Below are 16380 nucleotides of genomic sequence, written 5' to 3'. Positions count from 1 at the left end.
CAACAGGAGAAGACATGAGAAAGTGAGTGGAGAGGAGACAAGATGAGAGGAAACAACAGGAGTGGACAGGAGATAACAAGAGAGGAGAGGAGAGGAGAGGAGACACGATGAGAGGAAACAACAGGAAAAGAGAGGAAACAAAAGGAGAGGACATGAGACAGAGAGTGGAGAGGAGACAAGATGAGAGGAAACAAAAGGAAAAGAGAGGAAACAACAGGAGAGGACAGGAGATACAAGAGAGGAGAGGAGACAAGATGAGAGGAAACAAGATGAGAGGACAGGAGATAACAAGAGAGGAGAGGAGACAAGATGAGAGGAAACAACAGGAAAAGAGAGGAAACAACAGGAGAGGACATGAGACAGAGAGTGGAGAGGAGACAAGATGAGAGGAAACAACAGGAGTGGACAGGAGATAACAAGAGAGGAGAGGAGACAAGATGAGAGGAAACAACAGGAGTGGACAGGAGATAACAAGAGAGGAGAGGAGACAAGATGAGAGGAAACAACAGGAGTGGACAGGAGACAAGATGAGAGGAAATAACAGGAGAAGACAGGAGATAACAAGAGAGGAGAGGAGACAAGATGAGAGGAAACAACATTAGAGGAGAGGAGACAAGAGGAGAGGACACAACATTAGAGGAGAGGGGAGGAGACAAGAGGAGCGAAGACAACAGGAAAGGAGAGGAACCAACATGAGAGGAGAGGACACAACAGGAGAGGAGAGGACACAACAGGTTAGGAGAGGACACAACATTAGAGGAGAGGGGAGGAGACAAGAGGAAAGACGAGGAGACAAGATAAGGGGAAATAACAGGAGTAGAGAAAAGGAGAGGAAACAATAGGAGAGGAGACAACATTAGAGGAGAGAAGAGGAGACAAGAGGGAAAGAACCAAGGAGAGAGGAGAGGAGACAAGATGAGAGGAAACAACATTAGAAGAGGGGGGAGGAAACAACATTAGAGGAGAGAAGAGACAAAAGAATAGGAAACAACAGGTGAGGATAGGAGCAAAGAGGAGAAGAAACAACAGGAGGAGAGGAGACAAGATGAAAGAAAAAAGTAAAGATGAAACAAGAGGAGAGGAGAGAAAACAACAGCAGAGGAAACAAGAGGAAAATTTCATGAAAAGGAAATGTTTGTCCACAATAACAAAACAGCCTCTAAAATAACTTACCTTAAATTACCTCTAAAAACACACTGAACAGGTGGATTTAAGGCGGTACTCCACTTTCCCCTTGATTAAAACAAATCACCAATATAAGAACGAAAACTAAACTGCACTTCACACTGAAAACTGAGACACTTACTTAAAACCTGAGTATTTAGGTTCATGTAATTGTTGTCGTTATTTTCACATGAATCACTTCACCCCCCCCCCCCAAATTCTCTCTAGAAACGGTAAATATTTTGCCTCTCAGTTGAGAAAAAGAAGATGAATATTCCTTTGAACCATCGTTTGTGTTTTGAGCTATACTAACAAGTCAGCCTCCAGAAGATGCTGGAGAGGCTTCAGACCTTTAATCTCTGTGACTTTAACCCTGGGAAGACCTTTTAAAAAATCTTTTTACATAACATTATTATTATTATTACAGCTAACTAAATCTGAAAACTGGTAGTATTAACACAGTATTAAAGAGTTTTTGATGTGTTCCTCTGGTTGGTGTCCAGGTTTAACGAGCTGGAATAAGAACATTACGGTCAGTGAGTGTTTCTGGAGGTTTCCTTCATCCAGCAAACCTGAACTCCCACGTTGAGCAGCAGGCTGCTGACAGTCACGAGGAAAACTTGAATAACCTGGAATAATGTGTGTTTGTGTATGATTTCTTTTTAAAAGTGTGTCTGTACACGTGCAGGTATCAGTGTAAACAGTCCTGAATGACCACTTGTCTATGTACAAGCAGCGCTGAGAAGATGTAGATCAGTTTCATCTCTGTGTTCCAGCACAGAGACGGGTCCAGGGCATGTTTAGCCTAGCTTAGCACAAAGACTGCAAGCGGGGGGAAACTGCTAGCCTAGCTCCATTGAAATAAAAACATTCAACATGTCCTTATTCCTAAACGACTAAACAGGTTGTTTATCAATGCCCCTTATACCAGTCCAGCAACACGATGGCTGCGTCCACTTCAAGTATACAGTCTATGGGTTAAAGTTGTGAAAGGTCAGAGTTTGGTTAGCTTTAGGAAGTATTCACTTTATACCTGTGAGTTTTAGAACTGATTTTAGTCTCCTGCCTATATTTGTGATTTGTTAACTCCCTACGAGCCGGACCGATGTCTGATCGTCCGGCAGGGCCTGGTTTAAAAGTCTCATCTTGTCACTAAAGGTGATCGGGCCTTTGCTGTTCGAGCCCCTCAGCTGTGGAACTTCCTCAATGGCCTCTTTTTAATGTCTTCTTAAGTTTCACTTTTATCATACAGATTTTACATAACAGTTGCATTTATTTTTCTATTCTATATATATATATATATATATATAACGTATAGAGTTGTTGTTTGTTTTTTCTAGTGAGGACAGGCTGGAAACAATACACTGTCCAATGTGGCCTCATTCTAGGAACTCAGCAGGAGGAAATTCTCCATCCTGAACCTCCACTCTTCATGAGAGGAATCTTTCTTTTACTGTCTCAGGGCTGTGAAGTTAAACTGCATGAGCTCTCGTCTCACTTCAGTTGTCACAGAAATTTTCTATGAACAAAGGTTTTAAAAGCTCAAACAGAGAGTGATCTCTGAATTAAGATTAATATAACAATAAAATGAAAATAATCTAAGTGTTTGGGAAGAAAAACATTCTTAGTTATGATTAGAGAGTGGATCAAATACCCTTCATTTTTAATAGGTTAAATGAATGTATAATTGATTTAACAAACATATTTAAGGGTTTTTAATGTGTTTTCTGCATGAATTAAGAGGATTTGGGGACAAAAAGTCCTCAAAATCTAAAAGGTTTACAGGTGACTTTTAAGGATGAATTAATGGATAAATGAATCGATTATAATGTGTCTGCTACGATATAAAGGGTTCACCAATATTCAGTAAATTTCAAGGAAATATAATCAAAGTGTTGGCAGCTTTAGGTCAGACGTCCTTTCTCACCTCCTCTTCCTTTCCCATTTTCATCTACTTTGACCTCCGTCCTTATTTTCATCTCCTACAGATTTCTCCTTCTCTCATTTCTTTTTTCTCCTCAACATTTTCTCCCCTCCCCTTCTCTTATCTTTCTTACTCTCCTCTCCATTTCCTCTTCCTCATTTTTGTTCCCATCTCTCACCTCCTTCTATTCCTCCCTCTTTTTCTCTCCTCATCCTTGCCCTTCTCCTTTTTAATGTTATCTTCATCTCTCACATTCATCCGTTATTCCTTTCCTCTTTTCCTATCCATGTTTCTTTAGAACCTCCTCCTCTAGATCACCTCCTTCTACTCCTCCTCATAAAACTCTTACTCTCCCTTTAGGCCCTCTTCTCCCTGTTGTTCTTCTCTACTTATTTCTCCACCTCCTTTACTCTTAGTACTGCTAGTACTAATAACTTCTTGACACCCTGCTCTTCCTCATTTTCATTCTTACCCAAATTGCTCATTCCTAATCTCCACTCTCCTCCTGCTCCTCCTTTTCCTTATTATTGTTCATCTTCCTAATATTTTTCTCCTTTTTAATGTCCTCCTCCTCCTCTTATATGTCCTCCTCTCTATTTCATCAACCTTTGTTATCCTCCATTAATCATTTTTCTCTTCACTCTTCACCCTTCTGCTGAACGTTGTCTACATTATTTCCCTCCATACAGTCTTCTCTCCTTTTTAAAATTCCTCCTCTTCATCACCTCCTTGTAAAACTCCTTTTCCTACCTCTTCTCTTATTACTCTTTTTAACTTTCACCTTCTTCGTTTTCTCCCTCCTGTTTTTCCTCCTCATTATTTCGGCTCCCGGGTCATAAAGTCAACATAACAGAGTCGACATCCCCGACACTGAGCTGGGATTAACTCTCTCGGTGTGTGTGTGTGTGTGTGTGTGTGTGGTCTCTGGAGTAGAAATAATAGAAACAGAGGCACATGGCGTTTCACACTGAGTTGAACTCTGTTTCCAACCATTGAGCAGATTTCAAACTCTTAAGTATTTAAAAATAATTTTCAGCGGCTTATAAATAACAGTTCTTTTTTTGTCTTTTGGAAAAATGCAACAACAGCGGACTATTGTTCAAGATGTTCCTGTTTTTAGTTTTGTGTTGGTCAGGAGTCAGAGTCTCTTTAGGTGTCCAGGAAACTTCTGGTGCATCATTTACTTGAATTACTCATTTTTTTTTATTTTAGTTCTCTGAAATTAATATTTCCTGTCCTTAAGGGACCCATTCCTTCAAACATTTAAAATGTTAAGTATGTATAAAATAACATTAACGTACTTTCAACTATTAGAGCAGCATGATGGCCTCTGGATGTTACTGTCTATCAGTCAGCCCATTTATCAAACCAAATCTGAAGGATGCTTCCTGTCGTTGGATATTTATCCTTCCTACACCTACAGAGATTCACTAATTGTACCAGTAAGGTTACTGTTCACCTCTCTATACATGACTCTACTTGATATTGTTTCAAAACAAGACTCTCTGCTCACCTACGTTAACCACTGTGTCAAGTCATATTTAACACTTTCTACATAGAGCTAGTCAATCTGTTTGTAATGAAACAAAATGAAGCTAATCTCAGCCATGGGTTGCCTGAGAGAAGGACCAGAGTTCAGCATTCTCAAGCCAGCAGCGTCAGACTAGGCAGACAGAGAGGAGAGACGGAGTCTGTTTTGGAGAGTCACTGGCTGCCACCTTTGGCTTACTTTAGCTCAGCAAAGTGACCCTAAAATGAGCTGGGGAAACCTGTGTCAGAGTACCCCTAAATTCCTTCAGTTACCACACACTCACACTCATACACACAGATTAAAATGCCATGGTGACATAATCCTCAGACTGATCTCTTTGTTTTTGGTGCTGTGGTGTTGGAGGAACATGGCAGCAGCAGAGCTGTACCACACTGTGCCAGGCTGCCTTTAAAGTGATAGATGTGTGTGTGTGTGCGTGTGATACCACAGTGGTCCTGCTCCTCCTCTTGAGTTGAGAAATGTTCCAGTCTGTGGGAGAAAAACAGAGTTAAATGAGGCAGATTAAGCTCCTGCAGAGTGGATGTGGATGAATATAAACTTTATTTTATCTCTTCTGAGGTGTAACACTAAAAACATCTAAATACCACACAAGCATCCACACAGCCCCATGAGAGGTGGGGGCCTAAATAAGCATGCTGATTTGTCTGTCACAGACAGTCACAGAATATTATAAAAGCAAACAGGATTAGCTTTAGCACTCTTTTTAACTTCTTCTCATTGCTGTGTAAAAAAAAATATAAGTGAAACTAAATCCCATGTGCAAGAAAGTGTAGCATTCAAACCCTGCTAGGTAAATACACGGATCAACCATAATTTTATGACCACTGACTGGTGTCATGACAATGAGTTAATCAGTGTAATTCACTTCACCTGTCAGTGGGTGGGATATATTAAGTAGCAGGTGAACATGTGTCTTCATTGTAGATGTGACATTGACATGGGCCAAATTGTGATGGATAGATAACTGGCACAGAGCTTCTCCAAACCGGTCTGCAGTGCTCACTACCTATCAAAAGTGGTTCAACGAAGGAAAAGCAGTGGACGGCAAAGACTCACTGATGCAAGTGGGAGCAAAGGCTGGCGAGTCCGATCCAACAGACGAGCTACTGTAGGTCAAACTGCTGAAAGGTTGATGCTGGTTATAGAACACACAGAGCATACACAGTGGAGTCCATACCTCGACAGGTCAGGGCTCTTTTGGCGGCAAAGGGGAGACCTAAATTATGACCAGTAGGTGGTCATAATGTTATGGCTGATTAGTGTGTAACTTGAGTGTTTCAACATTTTAAAGTTAGTGAGAAGTGAAAAACTTTTTAAGAACAGTCCAACTTAATGATAACCTTACATTATCATGTGTGAGATTAGCTTGCTGCATTAGGTGAAATTATGTTGGTCACTAATGATGTCATCATCTCATCCTCAGGTTTAAAAAAACAACAGATTTTTGTATTTTATCTTCTGGTTGCATCTAAACACTAGCTGATACTGAGCCTGAACTGAGCTGAAAATGTTTCATGAGTAATAAATATGCACCTACCTGACCTCAGCAAGTGTTAGGTTTAATATTTACTGCAGTCAGTGTGGATCACAATCGGTTATTTGGCGTTTAACCGGTGCAGGAATCATCTGCATGTTAATCAGAGAACCAGTGCTTCATCAGAAAGCTCTCTGCATGTACAAAATAAAGAGCTGGGCCGCTGTGAGTTGAGACCGTTAAGCTTTATTAGTGCTGGGTGGAAGAGACAGAAATGACGGTGAAGACAGAGAATGTTTAGTCCATTTACAGAACAGAGCTTAATTAATATAAAACTGGAATAAAGAGATCCACTACGACCCCGAGAGAGAGAGAGAGGGTTCACATCTTGTTGGTGTCCACATCACTTTTGGCCGAGTTGGGAGAGCTGTGGAGGACAGCAGGTCATTGTTGTTACTTTATAGATATAACAAAGAAAGCTAAAATGCATGTTCCTTTGAATGTATGTTTTAGATTTATTCTGCTTTCACGGCTGTACGACAGGGTGACAGGTGCTTTGTCTCACCTGCTTCATAAACTGAGCAGCGTTGAAGAGTTCACTGCAGCCGTAAACGACCTTCCTCCCCTGTTTGGACTGAAAGCACACAGAAAGTCTGATCATTGTGTTTCCTGCTGCAGAGGCAGTGAACTGTTTTTTGGCTGAAGGAGGAATATATCGTAACTTTTCATTGCACTTCTACACACTTTCAAATAACATTTATGTGGAAAAAAATCCCATAAATTGTCTTCCAAATAGAACAGTCATTGACAGTATCTTGCAGTAGTAGTGAAAGTAGAACTTGTAGTATTACAGTACCTTTGCATAGTCAACCAGGTTCTGGTACTCGATGTAGTTTCCTCCTCCCACCACGAACACAATGGCCTGAAACAAACCGACGCAACACGACATCAGTGACTTGATCAATCTAAAAAAAGAGAACTGATAATGGCTTTTATTTTGAAGTTGCCACTCAAGGTATTTTAAAGGTTCCCTGTGGAGTTTTTGTTCTCAAGAAGCCTAACAGGTGTGCAGGTGCAAGTAATGTGCCAACAAAGACAGAGATGAAGAAGACTGCAAGCTAGTAAACATGAATGCAAACCTTACAGGTTTCAAATACAAAGACCCACAACTTTTCATTTGAGAATGACGAGGAAAATGCACCAATTAGTCTGTTACAGCTCAAAGAAACACAGAATGAGTTCTGGTGAGAAACGCTGAGTGTGAACATAACTCCACAGAGCAGCTTCAACTAGAAACCAACAGCTACGTTAGCACAGCTGATATTATCTGAACGCAGTGGAGCCTTTTGGCCTAAATGAAGAACCAAACTTGTCGTTTTCCCTCTAATTTATTACACTCGATGGATGCAGAACTTTGTACTTAAAGATATATCCCACGTTACTTCAGTGTATAAGGTGGCCCTTGGACACCGTTGGATCTGAGTGATATGAAATCCTGTTTAATCAATAATCCAATGACAAGTTGTCATTCATCAGTTTTACACCTGGTCAAGCAAAGGTGAGGTTTACATCATTATTATATCTATTGATTGATTTATTATGACAAGATTCTTAATGCCAACAACAGTCTGTTAGACTGTTTTAGCAGAAGATAAAAATGAAAACTGAACTTGTATTTTGAGTCTGTTTTCTAAGCTTGTTCATGAATCCACAGATTTTCTGAGTCGAGTTGCAGCAGTTTCGGAGGATTTCTGATTTGCACCATCATTTCCAGTTCAAACTCTGTTTGTTCTGGAAATAACTCAACTGAATCTCATCCATCAAACTTCAGTCCAGAAACAGAAACTCACCTCCTGAAACGGGTTCTTGTTCCTGGGAATGGAGCTGAAGACGAAGAAGAGAAGGGAAGATGAAGATGACATTCCCAAGCTTTCTACCAGTCAACAACAGTCAATGTCTTACAGCCTGAACACTTCAGGTACATGAACTGAGCACAAGTGATTAGTAGGGATGCACCGAATGTTCGGCAACCTAAATTAAAAAAGCACTTTCAGTGTTTGATCTAATAAGTGAAAAGACTGAAGACATTTTACTGAACAATTATGTTGACATGTCGGCAGTGTGGAAGGATTTTAAAGAGACACAGATAGATTAAAATATCGCCGTTTCCAGACGCTGTTCTGCTGAATTCCACTCCAACTGTGGCTGTCACTCGTTTGTGAGAAGGCGATTAAGCTAGCCGCACTTAAATTTGGAGTGCACACGTATTTAAGCCTTTATGGTAACTGAAACGGACCAGAGCGAGCTGACAGGCAGGTTAGGTCTCTTTACAAAGTCTGACAGTATAAGAGTCCTACCTGAAGAGAGACTATGAAGTCTTCATGTTACGCCGTACGAGAACCACATGCAACATTATTTATCAAACTGGGTCGGACTGGATGGATTTAGCGTGAGGAGGAAACACATGTGACAACGTCCATTTTTTAAAATACGGTGTTTATACAGGATGGAAATAAGATTAATTGGATTATATTCACAGAGAGTATAAAAAATATTACATGTGTCCATTAAAAGTAAATGGACACATATAATTTACTTTACTGGACCCTCTCAGGCCTCGGACCCCCCCACCATAGTCTCTCCACTCCTGTGGGAAACACTGAGTAAAAAGAACATTTTGACTATTTAAAATATAGGCAAAGCAAATGGGGGGAAAAAAATGTGAAACAACTTGTTTGGTGTTCAGGAAAGTTTTTCACTATATTCAGTTTCGGCTTCAGCCAAGAATTTTCATTTCGGTGCATCCCTAGTGATAGAAACAGATTAGAGTAGTACCTCTCGCTGCCTCGCAGCATCTTTGGGTCGAAGTATCGATAATCGTCTGTTTCCTGGAAGATCAGAGAGAAAAACATCAGTCAGACGAGCAAACAGCTGATTCATCAGTCGGCCACTTCCACATGGATCATCTTACTTAAGTGTGTAAAAGGGGCTTAAGTGGCTGCTTCTGACAAACGTTTAAATTAAACATCTTAATTTAATATCTTCTTTGAGTTATTAAATCACATGTACAGTTTATTATAATATCAACTGATTCTGAACAGATGTTAACAAAAGACCTTTTGAATTATTACCTGTTAAAACCTTATGCAGAGTTATGATCAGCAGCTGCTCTGTCCCACCTCATTAATGTTTACAGATCAGAGTGTTTGACTCCCATCTGCAAACTGTTTTTACTGAAAGATAAATCTCTTATCTGCAGGGATTTTTAATTTAGTTCAGTTGACATTAGGATGAGGAGTGTGGAGACCCGAAGACATTAAGAAGTAATCAGATGAAACAGAGAAAATACGATATAATGAGTTGAAACAATCCAATAAATATTTAAAACTCAGCTAAATATTATGAAAAATTATCATCTTTCGTCTTGTCATTTATTTCCAGCAGTTTTACTTTCCAAACTCAGTTTCTATTTTATTTTGTCTTTTTCATTCAAGACAAACAGGGCAGAGCCATTGATGTGATTGGCTGGTGCTTAACGAGCAGTGGTATTTCATTCACTGGAAAGTTTTTATCCAGAATTAAGGCTTAAACTTGGAACCAAAGGACTACAATGTTGCAAGCCTTTATGCTAAGCTAGGCTAACCACGAGATCGGTTTCGCACAGACATGAGATTTAATATCCCCCTTAACATCTGACTCTCTGATTGAAACTATTCCTTTGATTTTCAATATTTCCCTCAACTCTAACTGAAACACACATGTCCAACCAAGAAAGACACATGCAAACGCAACACTGCAACAGGAACAATGCACGCACGCACAAAGAATAATCTGATAGAGGGAGAATGTGCTCCTCTATTTCTTTCATCTTCATCCCAGTCCTGTCCTTCCCCTCCTCCCTCCTCCCGTCAGATTCACAACAGGATCTTTGTTGGTCATTTGTAACCCCAGACGCTGAGAAACCTACAGTGTGTGTGTGTGTTTGTGAAAATGGCTACATGATATAAGGAGCCAAATAAAAAAATTCACTGATTCATCATCATCATCATCAGTGATCTATGTACATGTTAAACTGTGTGTCGACGGGTTCACGTGTGGTCTGTGTTGTGGTAATATAATATCTCCTTCACCCTCCTCACACACACACACACACCCAGTCCACACGAGTAAATATGAAGTTAATGTGATTTCCTAGAGTGCAGAGGTTTGTGTGTCTGAGCTGTCAATCACAGACGGTTATAAAAAGTCACACTGAAAAACCCTCTCACACTTTCTCACCTGTCTGTTGAAGAACTGAAACCAAATTTTTTAAGCTTATGTCTCTTGATATTTTCTGTTTCTTCTTGTCAACATGTTCAGACTCAAACCAGCAGTGAATGTATCTACTAACAAGTTCTGTGTGTATCACAGCCTAATGTCTCCTCTTCCTCTGAGCCGTAGAGCTCCATGGTTGCCTAATAACTATTAAAAAGCATCAATAAGCATTACTGTTGCACTGGGTGACATGTTTGTTCATCACCACGAGCACAAACAGTTTATTCTGTTCACCCTCCTGCTGCTCCAAATACTCACTGGAGCTCCACTTGTGGATTCATCCGCCGCTGAAAATAGTCCCCAACAACTGCACTATTTCCTCCTGTTTGTTACTGAGCCTTTTTAAACATGAAACTACATATTTGTGCGGTGTTTTTAAAGATTTATGGAACCAATGGGCTTGAAGTTGAGAGCCACAGACAGTGTTGAGAGACAGACTGACATGTTGGTTTGGATCTGCACAATTTCTTGGCAAGATAACAGCTTGAATCTACTCTAGAATAACAACAGTCTTTATACTATAAACTAAATTAACTATATTAACTTTTCTTGAAACGTTTTCTAATATTTCTGAAATAATAGAAAATGTTTACAAATCTTTCAGCTGCATCACAATACACACACAGTGACTTTTCATTACAGTAACTGCAGTAGCTCAAGAAAATAAACTGTAGTAGTAAATAGTAAAACAAATTCAAAAATAACCTCACATTTCCATGTTCTTTGGTCCACAGCCAAACTTTCTGACAATGCTCACTGAAATCGGTTAACATGCTTTTGAGATATACTATGACTAAAAGAAAAAACAAACAAATAGACAAGAAACAAACTCACAGGATGCGACTTCATCTCCATCAGGTTGTCCAGGATCCGAGTGACTGGAAGGTTCTGAAAGACAAGAACTAACTTTAAAACACCAGCTGTTCTGACACACACACACACGCACACACAAATCCAACAAACAACTTTTTATTTCATTCAGATCATTGTTCCTGGTGTAAAATTTAATCTGTGCACACATTTAAACAAACTCTTTCAAGCCATCATTAATCACTGAAAATGATAATTCACTGTTGGACAGAATTCAGGCATAAGTGGATGAATTATTTCATTTAAATTACACTTTACATGAATGCAGCATCAATCAACAGTGGAAAATCCTTCATCAGTTTTGACAACCAGTTTTCAAACATCTCGGTAGACGCGCCAATTGTTAATCAGACTGTTTTCTTTTTACTTAAAGACTGAATTAATTTCCCCAGTTCAAATATAGCTGCCAACAAGTCTTGAAGTGATTTATTAAGTGACTAAAATCATAACTAGTGTCCGGTTAGATCTCATCTATTATGTCTTGTGGCATATGATTTATTTAATTGTATTTTATTACCTTCAAACCTTCTTTTATTTCATTGGTGCAGTGGATAAGACACATGCTTTTGGTGTATTCTTTTAATATTCATATATATATATATATATATACACACACACACACACACACACACTTTCATTTGTTTATTACATATTTATACATTTATTTATGTCAACTGTATATTTCTCTACGTGTAGCACCTATCACCAAAGGAAATTCCTCCTATGTGTAAAATGCTACCTGGCAATAAAGCTCCTTCTGATTCTGAGAGCCCAGGTTCAATTCCTCACTGTGACACGTCCACCAATGTGTCCCTGAGCAAGACACTTGACCCCTAGTTGCTCCAGAGGCGTGAGACCTCTGACATACTTAGCAATTGTAAGTCGCTTTGGGTAAAAAGCATCAGCTAAATGAATAAATGTAATTTAAATGTAATTAATTTTCATTTGTTTAAACTGAGCTTTATGGAATATTTTCATATCAGGTCTGGAAAAAGGTTGTCAGTTCTGTCGACCAGAGATCTCAATATTTTGTGGTGGAGTTGTATTTATTTATTTCCACTCGTCGCTCTCCAAGTGTTACCAGTAAAAACCTCGAGTCATCTTGTCTTTGCTTCTCAGGTTAGTTTAAAAGTTTTAGACAAACTTCAGTTTAGGTTTTCACCGAGCAGAATCACACTGTTTTAATCTTCAGGATTATTTGTTTGGTTTGGATTCTGTTCAACTGTTGGATTTTCAAAATTGGAGAGGTGAATGTGGAAGAATTCTGTAACTCTCCTGACAGAACGTCAGCAGCAACTCTGAGTGTTTGTAATGTTCTGGCAGCTCTGCACAGCATCATAGTCCGACTTCAGCCGCTGTGAGTTCAGCTTCTGTAGGAAGAAAACAAGCCAACACCTCCCTGTGATGATTATAAAGTACTGCATATTGGTTCCAGTTTCACCCTGAAACACTCCATCATCCTCCTTGTTGTCATCATCATCGCTGCTGTCCAAGAACAAAGAATCTGTCACATTAGGTACGCTTGATTTAACCTGCTGCCAGACACAGACGGACGGAGGGTCGTGTTTTGGTGGTAAAGCTGGTAAAATAAAGCTGCTCTAAATGATCTGCTGTCCTCAGGTAAAGACACACAGCAGAGGACAGAGTAATGTTTCACGACTGGTTGCCAACTGTTAAAGGGGATGTGCCGAGGACAGTACAACAGAAGAAAAAGACATGACGAAGAAAAAAAACGAAAGACAGTGTCTAATAAATCACGTGATACAAGTATACATGTGATACTGTTATATTATTATACTCTTTTAAACGCTATGATTTTAGTGTTTAGTTTAGCTAAAAGACCCACTAACAGTGAGAGAAGAGTGAAGTCTTAGATTGAATTTAGGGGTGGGCAACCTAGAAACCTGTCAACCAGTATTGTCGGTTGTATATTCCTAATGAGAAGGTTACTGCTTTAATATATTTGGTTTGGCATATTTGGTTAAGCAGGACTGCTTGGTGGCAGTATTAAATGTTCAGGATATTTTCTTTAATGTGATGAAGAACCTTTCAGGTATTTAAAGTTCCACATATGTAGATGTTTCAGGTGATTAAAGTGTCTTTCCAAATATTCTGATGGAACAAGTTTAGAGTTATGCTAGCTCTGTGAGGCTGTAATGTAAGCTAAATGCTAACGTCAGCATGCTAACATGCTCACATGATTAGCAGGTATAATGTTAATCATGTTTACCATCTCTGTTTAGCGTGTTAGTATGCTAAGAGTCGCTAATTAGCAGTAAACACAAAGTATTGCTGAGGCTAATGGGAATGTCTTGAGTTCTGCAGGGGAACATTACCGTCTGAACCACGTTTCATCACAATCCAACAGTTGTTGAGATATTACAGACCGTCCTGGAGAATATAGGGGCTTTAATTCAGTTGAGTGGCCTGAGACAGATGATGAATTTTATTCATGACTGATTTGGCAAGTGATTCCTTAGAAGATTTAAAAGGCAACTCTGGTATTTGTTGACCTGGACTTTCCCAGGTTTTTGTGTCTATGTGAGCTATCGGGACAAAATGTTTTCAAATTGGTCCAGGATTGAGCAAGAGTGCTGCAGTCGGTAGCAGAGAAACAGGGCTGCGATTTAATACTGCAGGAAATTGTGCCCCATCAAAGTACGTCTACTAAAGTGCTTGTTTTTGCCACAGACAGACTCAGATTTTTATTACAAGTGTCTGACAACATTGTGGAAAGGATCCCAACAGAGGTAGACCTTTTTTGTTTGAGTGAGATCCTGTTTAACCTGAAACAGTCGCCTTTAACACTTGTGTGCAAGCTACCAGACTCCACTGATAAAAACAGTAATTTTGGGTCAAAAAACTATTTATCAATGACTTTAATAAGTGCAGGTTTGTTGGGTTTAGATGATGTTTAGATGCAACGCAGGTTATTTCATTTATGCTGATTTTCCAGCAGCAGAAATTGTTTTACTCACATGCTGTTTGATCACCAGGTTCTTCACTCCTTCCATCACAAACTGGGAGCCGGTATTCATCACTCTGGAAAACAGACTGCAGAGGATGGAGGAGGGGGGAGGACAAGAGAGAGGAGAGGAGGGAGGGAGAAAGAGGTAAGACAGAGAGCAGGAGGACAGGGTTAGACTGGTAGTCTGAACACAATCCCTGTTACAAATGAATGAACAAAAATACTATTACTGATAATACTAATACTTCTGCTGCTAAGGGACGCTGAACTCTCTCCCCTCTACCTCCAAAGCCGGGCTGTAACTTTCCCATCCCACCCCCCACACATCCAACAGCCCCAGCAAACAAAACAACAAAAAATAAATAAAACAACACCGGGGTCTGAGAGAAAGCCTCCGCACTTCAACTGCTTTCAGCGCTAACGCTTAAACTGCAATTCCCATGCCACATTTCACAGGCAAAGACTGAACATTTAAAGAAATTTTAACCTTTTTACAGTGTTTGCACATTAGTTATAACTACAGTTGCAATGTTCAGTTTTTGCTTGAGGCTGTTTTCAGGATATGTTGCGTAAACCTTTTTTCTAATACACTGAGAGATGTTTTAAATATTTAGTCTTGAGATCCCCATATCTCCCGTGAATTATTGATTCTTTATGAAGGAGGTTTATTACAAGACTGTTGTATTAATAAACAGGTAACTGAGTGTTTATATGCGTCATTTAAAATCTGAGTTTACAAAATAACAAATTTTGGAACTTGTTTTTAAGTCCTTTGCTCAAGGGTAGCTTTAAAAGTGATATTAGTAAGTCTGACTGTTTTTTATTTATTATCTCCAGTCACATTTTTCAGCTGTTGTGGAGAAATTTACTATAGTTTTATGACATAAGACATTGCATTTCCACCAAACGTCGACTCCCAAGAGTAAATACTCAGGTTTCGCCAAATACTTGGACTGCATTAGACATATAAGACCAAGTGTTTAAATCACTAAATATAAACACTGCTGCTTTCATTTGATATCTTGAGTATAAACAACATTTTTTTAAAACAGTTTTAAGTGAAATGTTACAAAAACATTTAAAACATATCTCATGACAACTTACCCCATGGGTTTCACTCCGCTGTTGCCGTAGTTGGCAGGGGTGGCGGCCATCTTTGTAAATGCCCTGGAAAAGATGAGAGGAAACCAGAATGACTCAACATGACTGGCTCTTCTGTTGAACTTAATAACTATAAACTCTACTCAGAAGTTATCATCCAGGCAATATTTTTATTAAAACAGAGACGACATATTACCCTTATTTGCTCTCTTCTAGGTGTTCCCAAAAAGGGCTTTTGTGTTAGTACAAAATGACAAATGACATGATAAATGTGTTTAAAAACTATATGGCCCTAGGTATAAATCTAGTGGTTCCAGTTGTTTCCATGGGTTTAAAAATATAGAAGTGATTTGAAGCTCAAATGGTACATAAACTGTTAAAAACCAAAGCTGTGGTTTGATGATGCAGCAAAGACCTTTGACAGTAATTTCATCAAATTACTTTTCAAAACAGACTTACTTCCACTGTTTGATGTAGTTGAGAGGTGAAAGGTCGCAGCCTGCATCCAACAGAGCCGTTCTATACTGGTCCAAGTCCGACTGAAACACACAGAACAATCACACAAACATTAGACAATAACCTCTGGTAACAAGCCGGGATGACCAAGAAAAATGATGAAAGACAACCCGGCGCCTCAACGACTACTGTGAACTCTTGTGCAGTACTTTGAACAGTTAAGTCATGGACAACAAATGAAAGCTGGCCTTCCCATCTCGCTGGAACCAGTTTGTACAGAAGATCGTTCACCTTTCATACTTTTCAACCTTGGGATACATAATTGTTTTTATATCGAAATCTGAAAGAGGACCATTGATAAAATCTGAAAAGCTTTCTCAGTGTCTTAACAAGCTGCAGCTGTGAAAAGTTAGCCGTTGATTTCGCTGGATTTAACAACAACTGTCTTACTAGTGAAACATAGAAATAAGATCCCAGATGGTGAGTTTGATTAACAGATCCATAAGTTTGAAGGTTTGTCTGACACCAAAACACTGCACAGTTGTTTATAATACTAC

At 39.3% G+C, this 16380-nt stretch overlaps 1 protein-coding gene and 1 long non-coding RNA gene across 2 annotated transcripts in view; one reads left to right on the top strand and one right to left on the bottom strand.

Moving 5' to 3' along the window:
• Positions 1-5591: 5591 nt before the first annotated feature.
• On the top strand, positions 5592-8540 carry LOC123979283. The gene is made up of 3 exons (XR_006827194.1): positions 5592-5748; positions 7562-7672; positions 7829-8540. It is a non-coding gene; the product is annotated as an uncharacterized LOC123979283 (long non-coding RNA).
• scfd1 (sec1 family domain containing 1) overlaps positions 6341-16380 on the bottom strand; it is a 41173-nt gene continuing 31133 nt past the window's right edge. The window contains exons 18-25 of the mRNA XM_046063140.1: positions 15371-15433; positions 14277-14352; positions 11263-11316; positions 8950-9002; positions 7965-7998; positions 6971-7036; positions 6680-6748; positions 6341-6541 (exon numbers count right to left, since the gene is read on the bottom strand). Of these exons, the coding sequence (XP_045919096.1) occupies positions 6518-6541; positions 6680-6748; positions 6971-7036; positions 7965-7998; positions 8950-9002; positions 11263-11316; positions 14277-14352; positions 15371-15433 (439 nt within the window). The 3' untranslated portion in view covers positions 6341-6517. The remainder of the gene's footprint in view (positions 6542-6679; positions 6749-6970; positions 7037-7964; positions 7999-8949; positions 9003-11262; positions 11317-14276; positions 14353-15370; positions 15434-16380) is intronic.

This window comes from Micropterus dolomieu, linkage group LG11 (assembly GCF_021292245.1).
Source record: "Micropterus dolomieu isolate WLL.071019.BEF.003 ecotype Adirondacks linkage group LG11, ASM2129224v1, whole genome shotgun sequence".
NCBI lineage: Eukaryota > Metazoa > Chordata > Actinopteri > Centrarchiformes > Centrarchidae > Micropterus > Micropterus dolomieu.
Note: the sequence above shows the minus strand (reverse complement) of the source record. Positions and strands in the feature narration are given on the sequence as shown.